Raw genomic sequence first — 17,658 nt, 5'->3', positions numbered from 1 at the left:
GTGCCGGTCCTTTGATAGCTACCTGACGCGAGAAGTCGCATTCTCATTTAGAGGAATCGTCGGTCAATTATTTGATTACATTGATTAGGTGAAGTAAAATGCGACGCCAACATTTTTTTGGTTGTTTGTCTTTTTCTTCTTGGAGTCAATGCATGCCGCATGCGAATGCTATTTCTGTCCGTTTTGAATAGGTAATTGGAGGGAAAAATCTATAATCTATATGCCTGTTTTTTAGCTTAAGTTAAGTCTCGCTGGGTAATTAAGTTGTTATCCGCTTCTATTTCATTTCAGTACTTCCTCGGAATAGGCCATATGCATATTCTCATTAGCATATAATAATTTGTTAATTGTGCGGTATACAGTATGAAGCGACACATTGCCTCTGTGTTACGCCATAGAGGTGGGCATCGGATAAATTTGAAGGGCAGGAGGAACTGATTTTTTTTTTTTTAGGGGGTAGGAGGGGGGGGGGTGAGGCTGGGCTGAGGGGGTAAAACCCAGATATGAATACTAATATGGATGAGATAGTTCAAGTGGCTGAGGAGTTCTATAGAGATTTATACAGTACCAGTGGCACCCACGATGATAATGGAAGAGAGAATCAGGAACACCTTCGACTACTGTCAAGCAAAGGACCAGGCAGGATTCCGTAAGGGCTACTCAACAATAGACTATATTCCCACTATCAATCAGGTGATAGAGAAATGTGCGGAATATAACCAACCCTTATATATAGGTTTCATTGATTACGAGAAAGCGTTTGATTCTGTCGTAACCTCAGCAGTCATGGAGGCATTGCGGAATCAGGGTGTAGACGAGCTGTATGTAAAAATACTGAAAGATATCTATAGCGGCTCCACAGTCACCACAGTCCTCCATAAAGAAATCAACAAAATCCCAATAAAGAAAGGCGTCAGGCAGGGAGATACGATCTCTCCAATGCTATTCACAGCGTGTTTACAGGAGGTATTCAGAGACCTGGATTGGGAAGAATTGGGGATAAAAGTTGATGGAGAATACCTTAGTAACTTGCGATTCGCTGATGATATTGCCTTGCTTAGTAACTCAGGGGACCAATTGCAATGCATGCTCATTGACCTGGAGAGGCAAAGCAGAACAGTGGGTATAAAAATTAATCTGCAGAAAACTAAAGTAATGTATAACAGTCTCGTAAGAGAACAGCAATTTACAATAGGTAGCGAGGCACTGGAAGTGGTAAGCGAATACATCTACTTAGTGCAGGTAGTGACGGCGGATCCGGATCATGAGACGGAAATAACCAGAAGAATAAGAATGGGCTGGGGTGTGTTTGGCAGGAATTCTCAGATCATGAACAGCAGGTTGCCATTATCCCTCAAGAGAAAAGTGTATAATAGCTGTGTCTTACCAGCACTCACCTATGGGGCAGAAACCTGGAGGCTTATGAAAAGGGTTCTACTCAAATTGAGGACGACGCAACGAGCTATGGAAAGAAGAATGATAGGTGTAACATTAAGGGATAAGAAAAGGGCAGATTGGCTGAGGGAACAAACGCAAGTTAATGATATCTTAGTTGAAATCAAGAAAGAAATGGGCATGGGCAGGACAAGTAATGAGGAGGAAAGATAACCGGTGGTCATTAAGAGTTACGGAATGGATTCCAAGGGAAGGGAAGCATAGCAAAGGGCAGCAGAAAGTTAGGTGGGCGGATGAGATTAAGAAGTTTGCAGGAACAACATGGCCACAATTAGTACATGACCAGGGTAGTTGGAGAAGTATGGGAGAGGCCTTTGCCCTGCAGCGGGCGTAATCAGGCTGGTGGTGATGATGATGATGACGACGAATACAGCACCAGAACTCTTGCCGCGGACAAGCGATGCTGTTGCCGTCATGGGGAAGTGGCCAGTCCGTGTGTTAGAAGAACACGGCCACAATAATTAAACCGGCGGGTCATGAGGCCGGCCCGGTGTAGTCTGCTGACAGCATGCCGGTGGTCATCAACGGGCTCGCCATTTGTAAAAGCCAAGCCAGATTGCTGTGGTTGGGCAGTCTACTTTTTAACTGACCATGGGCGTCAGCCCGATCTACTGCTGAACCCCCCCCGCCCCCTTTTTTTTTTGCTTAGGTCATGGTATACCCCCATCTTAGCTTAATATGATGCGGTGCAGCCAATGGTTGCTCAACTGAGTGACTGGCCGCTCACGAGTTAAAGATTCTGGGATGCCTATCAAATCAAAAGACACCAGAGGTGTTTCCATTAAACACATTTCTGAGCACTTGCATGATGAATTGCATTTTGTTCAGTTACTGGTTGCCATGGCACTTTGGCGATAAAAACGCTTAACAGTGCAGGATAATTTAATTTCCCATGTGCACTTTCGGAAACTAGTCATGTTGTGGGTACCGGAAAGAAGGAAGATGACGCATTGTAGATCTGTGCCTACAAAACTATTCTCAATGCGTTATATCGGAGATGACAAAAAGGCCACTGACAACTGAAAAGAATCGTCCAGACTTACAAGAGGGATGGAAGAATTGCGGATGCTCCCCGTAAAGCCTGGTAAACAATGACTACTGAAGCTGAATACATGACAATTGTTGCAGCGGCTGCTGCGAACCCGACCTCCACCGTTCAAGAAATTAAGAACAGCCTCAGGTTGGGTGACGTCGCTGACTAGACTATCATTCGTCGCCTCTACGCCCCAGCCTAATAAAAAGCACAAAAAATGACTATTTTTACCCTCATCATTTATACCAAACATGCTAAGTGATTTATGTGGTGAGAAGCTCATTTCTGGTAATGTATATTGATTAAGCAGGCTGTTCACAAGCTGTAGACCGAACCAGCTGGAAAATGCTCCAGTTAGTGAAGTGCGCCTTCCCGCGCCGCCGCCTCTGGCACTCAGTCACCTGTGGGTCTAGCGAAATGTACTTTACAGCAAAGCCAGAGCGGTGCGCTCCTGCACTGTAGCAGATGACACAAAGTGCCTCCCCGAGGTCCGTGGACACCTGTGCTGCTTCACTTCGATGTGCCGCCACGCCGGACGCACTGGCGCCCCGCTGAGCGCAGCCACGGTGAGCCGTGTTCACCTTAAGAGTGGACGACCCTGTACAAAGACAAGGCATTTGTATTAGTACCTGTGTTGCTACTGTGCTTTGTACCAGCATGTTAATGTGGGGGAGGTAATGAAGGTACAAGGTTTTTTTTTTTTTTTTTCAGGGCAAGGTCCGATCGATTTCAAAATGAAAAGCACAGTGAAAATCTCACAGCGCTGTACGCAGATGTGTTGCTCAGTGTCTCTCTACTATATCCGTTGAATGCGTGAGGTCCGCAGTTGTCGATTCTGAGCATGCAGTGAGCATGTGAATATGCCTAGAACAATACAGTCTCCCACGAAGTGTGAACTGCGTGTTGTCATTCGATTTCTGCATGCTGAGGGGTGCAATGCAGCCAAAATTAATCTGTGAATGAGTAATGCGTGCAGCACAACTTTCATGAATGACAGCAAAATGCGGCAATGGTGCAGGAACTTTGAAGGATGATGTAAAGATGTTCATGATGCAGGCAGGTGGGGAAGAAAGCGAGTGGCAACTGCTCTTGTTCATCAGCATCATCATCATCGTCATCATCATCATCATTATCAGCCTGGTTACGCCCACTGCAGGGCAAAGGCCTCTCCCATATTTCTCCAACAACCCCGGTCATGTACTAATTGTGGCCATGCCGTCCCTGCAAACTTCTTAATCTCATCCGCCCACCTAGCTTTCTGCCGCCCCCTGCTAGGCTTCCCTTCTTTTCGAATCCAGTCCGTAACCCTTAATGACCATCGGTTATCTTCCCTCCTCATTACATGTCCTGCCCATGCCCATTTCTTTTTCTTGATTTCATCTAAGATGTCATTAACTCGCGTTTGTTCCCTCACCCAATCTGCTCTTTTCTTATCCCTTAACGTTACACCTATCATTCTTCTTTCCATAGCTCGTTGCGTCGTCCTCAATTTGAGTAGAACCCTTTTCGTAAGCCTCCAGGTTTCTGCCCCGCAGGTGAGTACTGGTAAGACACAGCTATTATATACTTTTCTCTTGAGGGATAATGGCAACCTGCTGTTCATGATCTGAGAATGCCTGCCAAACGCACCCCAGCCCATTCTTATTCTTCTGATTATTTCCGTCTCACGATCCGGATCCGCCGTCACTATCTGCCCTAAGTAGATGTATTCCCTTACCACTTCCAGTGCCTCGCTACCTATTGTAAATTGCTGTTCTCTTCCAAGACTGTTAAACATTACTTTAGTTTCCTGCAGATTAATTTTTAGACCCACTCTTCTGCTTTGCCTCTCCAGGTCATTGAGCATGCATTGCAATTGGTCCCCTGAGTTACTAAGCAAGGCAATATCATCAGCGAATCGCAAGTTACTAAGGTATTCTCCATTAACTTTTATCCCCAATTCTTCCCAATCCAGGTCTCTGAATACCTCCTGTAAACATGCTGTGAATAGCATTGGAGAGATCGTATCTTCCTGTCTGACGCCTTTCTTTATTGGGATTTTGTTGCTTTCTTTGTGGAGGACTACAGTGGCTGTGGAGCCGCTATATATATCTTCCAGTATCTTTACATACGGCTCATCTACACCCTGGTTCTGTAATGCCTCCATGACTGCTGAGGTTTCGACAGAATCAAACGCTTTCTCGTAATCAATGAAAGCTATATATAAGGGTTGGTTATATTCCGTACATTACTCTATCGCCTGATTGATAGTGTGAATATGATCTATTGTTGAGTAGCCTTTACGGAATCCTGCCTGGTCCTTTGCTTGACAGAAGTCTAAGGTGTTCCTGATTCTATTTGCGATTACCTTAGTGAATAATTTGTAGGCAACGGAAAGTAAGCTGATCGGTCTATAATTTTTCAAGTCTTTGGCGTCCCCTTTCTAATGGATTAGGATTATGTTAGCGTTTTTCCAAGATTCCGGTAGGCTCGACGTCATGAGGCATTGCGTATACAGGGTGGCCAGTTTCTCTAGAACAATCTGCCCACCATCCTTCAACAAATCTGCTGTTACCTGATCCTCCCCAGCTGCCTTCCCCCTTTGCACTTCTCCCAAGGCTTTCTTTACTTCTTCCGGCGTTACCTGTGAGATTTCGAATTCCTCTAGACTATTTTCTCTTCCATTATCGTCGTTGGTGCCACTGGTACTGTATAAATCTCTATAGAACTCCTCAGCCACTTGAACTATCTCATCCATGTTAGTAATGATATTGCCGGCTTTGTCTCTTAACGCATACGTCTGATTCTCGCCAATTCCAAGTTTCTTCTTCACTGTTTTTAGGCTTCCTCCGTTCCCGAGAGCATGTTCAATTCTATCCGTATTATACTTCCTTATGTCAGCAGTCTTACGCTTGTTGATTAACTTCGAAAGTTCTGCCAGTTCTATTCTAGCTGTAGGGTTAGAGGCTTTCATACATTGGCGTTTCTTAGATTAGATTAGATTATCTTTATTTCCATCTACTTGATGGAGGAGGCTGCAAGTAAAAGCTGCTCCAGTAGGCAGCTTGACGAGGCCCGCAGCCCCCTCTACAGAATATTCGGCAACAGCATACATGCAAGCACATATGCATCATACATACATATATACACATACACATATACATATGTATACATACATATATACTCTCATGAACCCACATACTCGCATTTACACATGCACACCCATATCCATACAGAGCCACTGGTGACAAAACCAAAAATACTTAGGGTAGCTTGTGTGGTTCTCGTGATTCTTGATCAGATCTTTCGTCTCCTGCGATAGTTTACTGGTATCCTGCCTAACGGAGTTACCACCGACTTCCATTGCACACTCCTTAATGATGCCCACAAGACTGTCGTTCACTGCTTCAACAGTAAGCTCCTCTTCCTGAGTTAAAGCCGAATACCTGTTCTGTAGCTTGATCTGGAATTCCTCTATTTTGACTCTTACCGCTAACTCATTGATCAGCTTCTTATGCACCAGTTTCTTCCGTTCCCTTCTTAGGTCTAGGCTAATTCGAGTTCTTACCATCCTGTGGTCACTGCAGCGCACCTTGCCAAGCACGTCCACATCTTGTATGATGCCAGGGTTAGCGCAGAGTATGAAGTCTATTTCATTTCTAGTCTCGCCGTTCGGGCTCCTCCACGTCCACTTTCGGCTATCCCTCTTGCGGAAGAAGGTATTCATTATCCTCATATTATTCTGTTCCGCAAACTCTACTAATAACTCTCGCCTGATATTCCTAGTGCCTATGCTTATTCCCCTGCTGCCTTGTCTCCAGCCTGCTTCTTGCCTACCTTGGCATTAAAGTCGCCCATTAGTATAGTGTATTTAGTTTTCACTCTACCCATCGCCGATTCCACGTCTTCATAGAAGTTTTCGACTTCCTGGTCATCATGACTGGATGTGGGGGCGTAGACCTATACAATCTTCATTTTGTACCTCTTATTAAGTTTCACAACAAGACCTGCCACGCTCTCGTTAATGCTATAGAATTCCTGTATGTTCTTGTTCAGCGAGTGAATAAGGCGATTCGAGAAAATCATCGGTTCACAATTTCTGCGTTGAGTTATTCGTTTCCCAAAATTTCATGGTCAGCTCTCTATACCATCATGAATGAGAGACTCCAGTGCTGTAAACTCTGTGCCAGGTGGTTTTCCAAGATGCCGACCACCGACCATCACAAAATACAGCTAATGGGCGCAGCCTTAACATTTCTCCAGCATTATCACGAGGAATATTTTTTGAAGAAAATCATCACAGAGGATGATACACGAGTCCATTTCGAAAGTGAAGAAACAAAAGAGCAAACCAACAGCCGATTCTCTGAATAAAGAAGTTCAAGCAAGCCGCTTTCTCCAGCAGAAAGTGTACGGCTACTGTGTTCTGGGATAGGAATGGTGTTCTCTTGGTGGAATTCATGTAATGTGGCATGACCATCGCTGCAGCCTCGTACAGCGCGACTCCTGAATGTCAGGCAATTCTGGATGAGTGAAGAGGAATGTTGTCATTAGGCATTCTTCTTCATGACAATGCGCGGCCACACCGTGCAGCTGTAACAAAGCTCCTGCAGCGTTTTTGATGGCAAGTGTGATCACCCACTGAACAGCCTGGACCTGGCTTTGTGATTACCATCTCTTTGCTCACATGAAACCCTGGCTAGGAGGACGAGAGTGACTCAGACGAGCTGCCGACCAGTTTACAGAACTGGCTGAAAGCACAGCCAGCTTCTATGGCGAGGGTATAGGAAAGTTGGTACCATGCTACGACAAATGTCTCAATCGGAGCAGCAACTATGTAACTGGAAAGTATCTAAATGTTCCAAATAAAACAGTTGATTTTCACTGTGGTTTTCATTTCGCAACTGATTAGACCTTGAAAAACAATTGCCCTCCTATTTAGATATGTTGATTTTTTCAGTTGCTTTAGAACAACAACCCATTGCCTCATATCCTTCCATTGTTGACAAAGCCTTAGTGGCCTTTTGCCACCTCGGGAAGGGAATGGTTTTTACTCACAAGTTACTTTCCCTAAATTCCTTGCAATTTTTAGATGTCAAAATCACCTTGCAGAAGGGTCACACCTGCTGGCTTTTTTCGCCTCTGACAAAGGTATTGCTGCCATATGAGTCAGCAGATTCCAAAACTTAAAAGGGCCGTAGCTAAACTTTGCCTTGAGTCCGCTCTTGTACGGTCGTGTCCTTGCGCAATTCAGGCAAGCTTTCAAAATCAATTGGATAGACTGTCTTCAGCTGGGTTCCCCTGCATGCTTTTTGCCACCGTTGCCGAGTCGCTCCTCCAGAAAATCAAGAGCGATGAATACAGGAAAAGGGCTGAGCAAGCACACAGAATGGCGAGGCCGGAGGTCTTACCTTATAGTATGCACTGTGTTACCCACACCTTAAGGAAGGTTGCAGACGCACATGGGGTGCCAATCATATTCTCTGCTCCATACAAGCTACCCCAGCTGTGCCCACGCATACTTTCTGATGAGAGCAAGAAACGTGGTCGCAGTAAGAAACAAGGCAAACCGTACACAAAATGTGCCACTGGAGTCATATATGAGGTCCCGCTCTCTTGAGGCAAGACATACGTCAGCCAGACAGGGCCATATGTGAATGAGCATGCGCGGGAACATGAGCTTTCACTAAAAGGTATAGGTGGAGCACATTTGTCTACGCATTGCAATTTACATCAGTGCAAGCCACGACTGGACAAGATACAGAATCTTGGAAAAAGCAGGGACATCACGGCACATTGTTAGAGGCTTATCACAGTAAAGAACAAGATTTGTTGTGCATTAGCAATAATTCAGTTTTGCTCTTGCATGCAGAAACTTTCTTAAAAGCCAGCTGCGATTGGGCTGTGGCATGATTGAAGCTTTTTGGTATGTTGCGCATTTGCCTGCGTATATACAGTAGAACGTCCTTGATACATTCCCGTTACGTACGTTTTCCCAGCACTAGCGACAAGTTCGCTGGCAAGAGGAAGAGACTGCGAACGGCAGCGCAACCGAAACTTGAAGCGTTGTTAAGATGGACTGCCGATTCGCGCGACGCACAGCTGCCTTAGAGTGGCCCCCTTATCAGTGCGCATGCCAAAAACTACGTGCTGAGGCTCAGAATCGAACACTTCAAGGCATCGGAAGGCTGGATCAACCGATTTAGAGGGCCCCTCACCAGGTCTGGCCATTTTGAGCTGACAAGCGCAGAGCATAAAATGCGTGCTAACTATTGTGTTTGCAAAGAATTGCATCGATACGCGCTGCGGAAAGGTCTGAAATTTCAATCCGAACGCCATTTTCCCTTTCCCTCGCGGTGACTGCGCTTCAAGCCGGACGATGACGTAGTCGTGTCCCTATGGCTACGCAGTCGTGTCCGCAGTGTGACGCCGCTTGTGGCGACATGCGACTTTCGAGAATTATTCAAGGCAACATCCATTATTTGTGTGATCTGTTGCTTGAATTGACGAACTGAAGTTTAGAGAAATAATAAAACACACAAACACAATGTCTGCATGGTTTTTGTTTTACTTCGCACCGAAGCAAGAGACGTACTTCTGCTTCGTCTACTTGTTCCCACGGTCGTGCAGTCACGTGCGCAGGTACCGAAACTATGCCATTTTCTACCATGTTCCAGCGCCTGATCATGCTCTGCGATCCACTTGTTCTGCCTCAGTATTCGTGTAGCACTAATTATAGCGCTAGTGCACAGTGCACAAAATCATGCGCTGCATGAAATGAAACATCACAAGAGCCCGCACACAATGCCGTCAGTGGAAATGCGCAGAGCCGGGGAAAAAGAAGAGAGAGAGAAAAGAAAAATAAAAGCGAGGAGAAAAAAAAATGAAGGTGGGGCCGTGACATTCGCATCACGTGATCCTCGAGCTCCACTACGGGAGAACACAGGGAAGGAATTTCGCTTGCAGAGGCTAGGCGGAGTGAGTGGAGAGAGTCGATATGCAGTGCAGCTCTCCTTCTGAAATCATGGGTTCATGGCACTGAACTGTTTCCATCTCGGCTATTAATGAGCCGATTTGTAAAGTTCTTGCGGCAGAACGCTCCCTAGAGAACACGTAACAACTTCCAGCGTATAACCAAAAATTGCTATGGGGCCTGGTGAGGGGTCGTTTTAGGATAGAGTCCTTTGCGGCAACATTTGGTAGAAGAGAGCTGCCTCATCAACATTGAACATATCTCTCTTCATACTTCTGTAGCAGGGATTCAACATTGGCTTTCACGCATGACGCTGCTGTTTCGTCAACGACAGACTGGTACTCGCCAGTAACGACCCTGCCTATGATATTGTGGCGCCCCTTAAATCATTATAGCCAGCTGTCGCTTGCGACAAAGCTGTCGAAGCTCATAATGCAAGGAAAGCCTCTGGCTTTTCTCTGAAGTGGTGCCCCACTCATGGGCAAATTAGCAGCCCTTGCATCCAAAAACCGCTTGAACAGGGCCTCATCCACTGCTTCAAAGGCAGGAGACTGCAGCTTCTTCCCCTACCTCTTATGCCGCGTGCAACAGCGCCAGTGATGACTTCCTTGCTGATGAGAATTGTAGAAAGTGAGGTCGACGCGACGCCAAAGTCCTTGGCCACTTGTGTTTTCTTTGTCCCTGATGCGACAGCTGCAATTATGGCTGCCCTCTGATCCAGAGTGGCAACTTTCCGTTTTCGTTTCGAGCAGCTGCTGCCATGATTCATTCTCCTGCCATGTAACTGGCAGCACGGCATAAAAAGCAAATTGCCTGGCTGACCTACACCTGCTTATGAAACAAAGCAAATGAGTGCACACAGTACGCTAACACAAGTCAGGCTTGGCCAGCTTACCTCGGCTAGCTTGGTAAGCTTAGTGTGGCTTGAAGCATTGCTGGTGTACTGCAGCCGTGGGAGATCTAAACTGCCACATTAAGAGGCCTGAAAAGCGCTGCGCATTTTGACAAATCGATACGTTGTGTACAAAGCGGGCGGTTAATTGTCAATTTGGAATGAAAATTTTTCATTATATTTCTTGATCACTATAAAACGTTTTTGTTAAAATGAAATTTTAATGATGTGGGTTTCTATGGGGACTTTCAAGGGGAATTAAGATTATTTAATTATAAACCATTATGCTATAACAAGGTTTAATATATACAGTGAAAGCTCGTTAATTCGAACTTCAATAATTCGAATTTATGGATAATTCGAACTGTACGATTTGGTCCGGCCAAGCTCCACAGAAGTCTATGTATAAAAAAGTCCGTTAATTCGAACGCGAGAAGGTTCCCTCACGGATAATTCGAACTACGCTCGCCTGACACACGGCCAGAGAAGCGCGCCTACTGCCTACACACAAGGCTGTATTGCCTCAGAAACGGAGAGAACGGCGAGAGAAGGCAAAATCGGAAAAAAATCTAACCGACGCGGGGTCAGCCAGAAGGCAGCGGCGGCTGCCGCCTCTCTATTCTACGTAACCTCCGAGACTTCTTGCCCGTTGCGAATCTCGGAGGCTTTGCAAATCTTGTACAGCTGCTAATGTTGTGTGGAGATGGCACGGCAAGCTCCAAAACACAGCGAATCAAGTACGTCGCAGCTGCGCTTGCAATCAAGAACCAACGAATGAGGGCCTTCGCCACCTTCACATGTTCAGCGTCTTTGTCTCGGCAGTCTTCATCGGTTGTGCACCTCTGTTTTCAGCTTAGGAGGTATCGGCCGTCGCGATTCATTGTGATGGTGTTAAGCCTCGGCTAACGTTCGTTTCGGTGGATATCGGTGGTGTGGCACAGTCGGACCCAGAGCTTCGACTTGAAGATGGCGTGTGCCCGTGGCACACGCCATCACTTTCTGACGCGCCAAATTTCTGACATGCCCTACTGCTTCCAAATCGCAGTGTACTGTTGCCCTCCTTCACTTTCGTTAGTTCGAACTGAAGCGTCTTCCCCTTGTGGTTCGAATTAACAAGCTTTTACTGTATATTGGATTGTATACAGCATGGAATAAACAGTCGAAATTTGGCACTCCCCTTGCCCCCTTCTGTCCTTCCTTGTTTGTGCTAAGCGGCCATTTATTTATTTATTTATTTATTTATTTATTTATTTATTTATTTATTTATTTATTCATTTATACACACTGCAGCGCAATTTGCGCTACAGCAGGAGTGGGTTAAGAAAACGTACAGAAAATGCATTGGAGTATACAGCGGTAAATACAAGTGAACACTATTAAAAGACAATTTCTTATGGTCTACTGAGCAGTGTGAACTGACTAGCCCAGCAACATGTACTTCATAATAAATGACCTTTGATTGTTTGCACAACTGTGTTGTAGTCCCTTTGTCCCAAGAGCACATTTGAGACCCCATAGAATAATTATGAGGCATGCCATAGTAGAGGACTCCGTATTAATTTGACTACCTGCGGTTCTTTAACGGGCACCTAAACTGAAGTATACACAAATGATATTGCATTTGGTGCAATACGAAATGTGGCCACAGCAGCTGGGATCGAATAAGTGACCTGAAGCTTGGCTGTGCAACACCATAGATGCTGGTTTTCACGTCGGGTGGTTATACGCGTAGCGTGCGCCAATAGATGCACCACTGGTGGCAGCCTTGCGAAGTGCGCTCAGCAAAGGAGGCAGCCGTGCACCGTAGTTTTCTACGTCGTTGATCATGCTTCTCTGTTTTATTAAAGTTTTCAGAGCAAAATAAGCAACCCCCTTCGCATGTGTGGGGTGCCCAAAGCTTCAAGGAATGTTGAAGGATTGTTGCACTTTTGGGTGCTCGAATACCGCCAGAAATGTGCCAGCGATATGGTTCTAATCATTCCCCGCAAAGCCTCATCAGTGGGAGCAATGGTCTAAATGTCATTTGCCGCTTCTCTACCACATTGCATTAGCTAGGCGGCATGACTGCACGAGTGCACCGTGTTGTATGTTAAAGCTACTGAAGTTTGCAAGAACTAAAATTGTTGGTTTTATGCGGCCCAGTAAATCATCGCAGAAGCTGTGAAGTACTCCATGTTTTTGCATGCACTTTATGTGTGGCTTCGCACATGTTGAACTGCTGCTAGTTACTTCATACGTAACAGTCGATTTTTTTAGGTGCAAGGTTTTCACCCTGCCTCATTTATAAAAGGTGTAAATCATGCTGTTTCTTATTGGAATGATACCAGGCAAGTGCCTCTTTAACAGCTTTATTTTTATCGCCCGAAGACATCTTAGGTATTGTGGTTTCTTGGGAAATGTGTTACTGCTAATAGTTGCTGCATATGGTATTTATGTTCCATTTTCGTTGAAAAGTTTGCATCACGTTTGGGAAGTCGTCACACCTCGATGCTGTCAGAACAGACTTACCACACCAAGTGAATTTTTTGTTTCATAACGTAGTCCATTTTTGCATGTGAATGTTGTACTCGACTGAATTTTCTTATTATGCTTACCCCGCAAACGAATAACACGGCCTTGCCGCCAGCGCCCATCTACTTTGGCTGGCGCTGCTCTGCCTTTAAATATATCATGTGGCACCTCTCTCTAGTAACATTCAAGAAAAAAAAAAAGCTACTGAAAAGTAGGTCAGACTTTGGCCTTGTACGTTTCCAAGCAGCTTCCTTAGGGAATGTTAAATTGCGAAAACTGCAGCGGGAATGGCAGTTCATTGACGTATGCAGCAGAATTGTAATTAGAGCCCTAACTTCCGCTATTATTAACCCCTATGTTAGGTGACTTCGTTGACTAGTGTATGCATTCCCATCAATAAATCCGCAATTACTGTTGAGGCGACTTTGATGGCACTTATTCAGCAATGTCACATGTATTCATCGGCATAAAGATCACTACTCAGGGTTCTACTCAAATTGAGGACGACGCAACGAGCTATGGAAAGAAGAATGATAGGGTAACGTTAAGGGATAAGAAAAGAGCAGATTGGGTGAGGGAACAAATGCGAGTTAATGACATCTTAGTTGAAATCAAGAAAAAGAAATGGGCATGGGCAGGACATGTAATGAGGAGGGAAGATAACCGATGGTCATTAAGGGTTACGGACTGGATTCCAAGGGAAGGGAAGCATAGCAGGGGACGACAGAAAGTTAGGTGGGCGGATGAGATTAAGAAGTTTGCAGGGATGGCATGGCCACAATTAGTACATGACCGGGGTTGTTGGAGAAATATGGGAGAGGCCTTTGCCCTGCAGTGGGCGTAACCAGGCTGATGATGATGATGAAAGATCACTACGACATGTGCAGACATTGCACCATGCGGATTTGTTTAAGATATAAGTCTGCACTGACGATGTGTGGCTATTAATGAGGTACAGAAGAAGTATTATGGCTAGGTTAGAATTAAAAAAAAAGAAAGAAGAAACGATCGAGACGATGCATTACTCAACAAAACCTAGCGACTAATTAACATAGCTACACTTTGTATAAATGGGGTTCATTGCATTTGTCTGCGGGCTGCACCTGGCACGAAGTGGATTGGGTTGTCCCAAACAGCGGTAACATTGTGTTCATGCCCGCTTCCATAGAGGACAGTGTCTTCCCTGCAGCTGCCACTGTAGAAGAAGCAGACTGGCACGCGAATAAAGGAGAAACTGCAGCCGCGAACTTCAGCCATCCCTGCCACAAAGGGTTGTCTGCTACTGCTTCTGAGCGTACTGTTGGAAGCGCCTGCCAGGTGGCACTCTATAGGCAGTGAACGACGCGTATATGGAAGATACATTAAATATATAACATTTGTTGTCCTCCTGAAATTGGTATTTATAAATCTAAGACTAAACCTTTTAGAACTGCACAAGCACACGGGAAACATGGACGAAAAAAGGCACATATACGCACATAGGCGCAACTTCTAACAGTTTATTTTGGTCCCAACACTACTTTTTATATATCACATAACCTGAGCACATCAGTGCGCAAAACTCCAAGGCACCACGAGTCAGCATTTCTACAAGAGCGAGGATGGCACACCCAGAAAATCGAATTCTTCCCTTGTCAGCGTGATCGACGCCATACTTATACACATTTCACCCATCTATTCTATTTCTTCTGCTTCTATTATCTTTCTTGTAAGCAGATTCCTATTTTGGCCAACAATTCTACAAGTGTGAAACAAAGGAACGCAACTGCAACACTTACAATGCGTCGCTAGAAAGCCACTGGCCACGTTTTGACATAACTTTGCTCATGCAATTGGCCGTTGAGGTAAGGGCCAGTTCGCCCAACATAGCTGTGACCACACGACAACGCTAAGCAATAAATTACAGGTTCAGCACAATCTACAAATTTGCTTTTGTAGTTCTTTTTGTTCAATGGCGAAAGGGCAGGGGATTCATCACGACTATATTAAACTGGAAATACTTATTAAGTGGGTGCATGTTTACAATGTTCTACTGTATACCACAGGCTGGAAGTGACCAATCTTGCTGCTTAACCCTTTCAGGGTCAATGACGTAAATATACAGTGCCTCGAACAAGTACAAAATGGTCGATGCCATATATTCACGGTGCCGTCTGTACGTTTAAAAAGCGCTTCAATTTCCTAACCTTTTCTTCCCTGGCATGTGCTGCCACTATGTGGGAATACAGGAAATTTTTTTCTCACGCCTCCCCCGCTCTATTTCGTTTCATGGTTTGTTTAAGAGCTAGTTTGCTCTGGTGCACCTGTATACTAGCACTCTCGCATTGGCATGCGTGCAGGTGGGCGGCGGTTTGGGTTTGGTTCCACAGTGGTTTCAGCTTCTTGCGCTCGTGAAACTGATGGCTATCTCGTTACTAATTGCTCAAAGGGAGACCGCCTGTCTCTTGGTCGTTTAGTGCTCACAGGAGTGCACATAGGAAGGATGCGCCGTACATGCGTATTTTTTTTTGAGACTCGCGATAACTAATTGCCCCTGGTTAGTTTAAGATGAAGATTAGAGGAAGTTTGTCAGACGTTTTGATTTTTCTACGGGCACACAGCCACACAGTTTTCTTGAGCGCACTCACCTACACAGTTCGATTACATTACGGACGTAAATATTTGTGTAAGAGCAGGAACATTTGAGACTTGCGAAATATTCTCGTGTGCGCATTTTTTAAGCCTTCAACTATGTGTATAACAATGCGTCAAATTTTTAATTATAAGTTTATTTCCTTTTTTTATTGTTGTTATTCATGAATAAACAGTACATATTATCACGATATCATCGAGCGATGCTCAAGAGAAACCGCCGTGAGAACAACGATGAAGTTGGTCGGTGCCCTTGGCGCGAGCGAGTGCCGGCCTGGCTGCCTGGCTCCAGTGTAAATAGCCTGTAGATAGGCTCTTTCATCTGTGTTTTTCCACATGTGACAATATATACCAACACAAAATATCTTTTTTTTTTCACTTTACGGTCACCGCAGAAAAATTACGGTAAATTTTTTCAAAATAAATTTCTCATAAAGATTGGAATCTGCAAAAAAAAAAGACCCTGGGCGGTCACATATGGTGAAAAAGATCGACCCTGAAAGGATTAAAGCGGTGACCACATGTATGCAATATTCAATCAACAGTGTCAAGCTGACAGACCCCATCACATTGCCACGTCACAGGGCAGGGCAACCTCATGGACGTGACATTGCAAGAAAGGTCTTGACAAATTTTCATTGTCTGCATAAGTACAATCATACACTTGTAAAAATATTGCAAACATGCCACAAGGCTAATTTTTTTGCCAAAATTTATTAGAACCTAGTTTTATTCTGCTGACATCCGACAATAAAAATGCGTTCCAGGTCACCAGAGTGAAATGCTGTGGTGCCCATCTGGTAGATAAAAATCTAAACACTTCTGCAGGTTTCAGTGGCATCTCAGGCCTAACGGCATCAAAACAACTGATCTCAATAATAGCCATAAAGCATCACTGATACTTTGTCCTCAGCGAAAGATGAGATGAAGCGATGGCTGATTTTACCATTTATTTCTTGCCATCACAGTGGAGAGCAAGTAGCAAGAGCCAATTCAGATCAAAGCGGGCAAACTTGTTGCTACCATGTAGTTATGCAATCACGTGGTAACTGGCAGAAGCTGCTGCATGCACTTCCGGGCAGCAAGCCGAGTTTTTTGGCTGGCCAAAAACCAACATCCCTAAAAGCGATCATGAAAGATTGACCTCTGCAACGAAAAAACCTGTCGCTTGTTGCCACCACTTGCCGCCGTCACTCAAAAATTACGTGCATGTGGTTGTACCTTCACAGACGCACAAGATTGCCAGGTGAAGCATGCTGGTATGACCTGTTTTTTTTTTTAATCACTCAGCTATGAATGCTATAAACTTCCAAAAAACAAAGAAAACTTAATGTTATCGTACAGCTTCTGAAGACGGTAGTCAGAAAATAATTGCTTCCTCACCTTACCACCACACTCAATGCGGCCACCAGACTTGACAGCTTCAGCAACAGCTTCCAGGAATTCCTCCACTGCACGCTCAGTGTGCAGGGGGCCACATAAGGTTGATGAGTGCAGAGGGTCACCCAGACGAACCTGGCTGTAGGCATTTTTGAGTCTCGACAGTACTTGGTCATATACCTGCGCAGTTGATGCAGTGCCAGCACTTTAGTGCCCCTGATTGTCAAACAAGTGACAACCAGTCATGTGTTCCTGTGGCAGTTATGAATAGCAGCAAGAATGCCATATATATTTGGTCACATTGAACATGGCATGCATTACAACACAGATGCACTCACAATGTTGCAGTGTTCTTTAACCCAAAATGCTATAGCCAGACAGGCCCTTCTATCCAAGTACAGTAGTTATTCATCTGTACTCAGGGTGTCTACCAAGTTGACATTTCCAAATTCCCATAGTTTTCCAGGTTTTCCCAGAGTGCCTTTGCAAAATTCCCTGAGTAATGCAGAACTATGTTTTATGTCAAGATGGGCTGGAACCATATCGCCCGATGCTGTCACTCTTTAGTAAGGTTCATGGTTATACTGCGCTCAGTTTTACACAGATGATGTTAAGGAAGGACAGGACGTGGACGGACGTAGCGCAAGTTTCTACACTAAATGGTAAGGATATGAAAATTCTTTTTAAAAGAAGCGACTTAATCTAATTTGAATACTAAGGAGTAGTGTTTATGTTATTCAAAAAAAGAATAGAAGGGAGGGGTTAGTAAAATGCACAGCAAATAAAATGTCTTCGAAATAAATT

The 17,658-nt window shown here is 44.8% G+C and overlaps 1 protein-coding gene across 1 annotated transcript in view; it reads right to left on the bottom strand.

The window, feature by feature from the left end:
• The window catches only part of Aldh7A1 (aldehyde dehydrogenase 7 family member A1), a 102,603-nt gene that overhangs the window by 16,825 nt on the left and 68,120 nt on the right, over window positions 1-17,658 (bottom strand). Inside the window, exon 5 of the mRNA XM_065425252.2 lies at window positions 16,858-17,034. Within this exon, the coding sequence (XP_065281324.1) occupies window positions 16,858-17,034 (177 nt within the window). The remainder of the gene's footprint in view (window positions 1-16,857; window positions 17,035-17,658) is intronic.

The sequence above is a fragment of the Dermacentor albipictus genome, chromosome 2 (genome assembly GCF_038994185.2).
Source record: "Dermacentor albipictus isolate Rhodes 1998 colony chromosome 2, USDA_Dalb.pri_finalv2, whole genome shotgun sequence".
Taxonomy (NCBI): domain Eukaryota; kingdom Metazoa; phylum Arthropoda; class Arachnida; order Ixodida; family Ixodidae; genus Dermacentor; species Dermacentor albipictus.
Note: the sequence above shows the minus strand (reverse complement) of the source record. Positions and strands in the feature narration are given on the sequence as shown.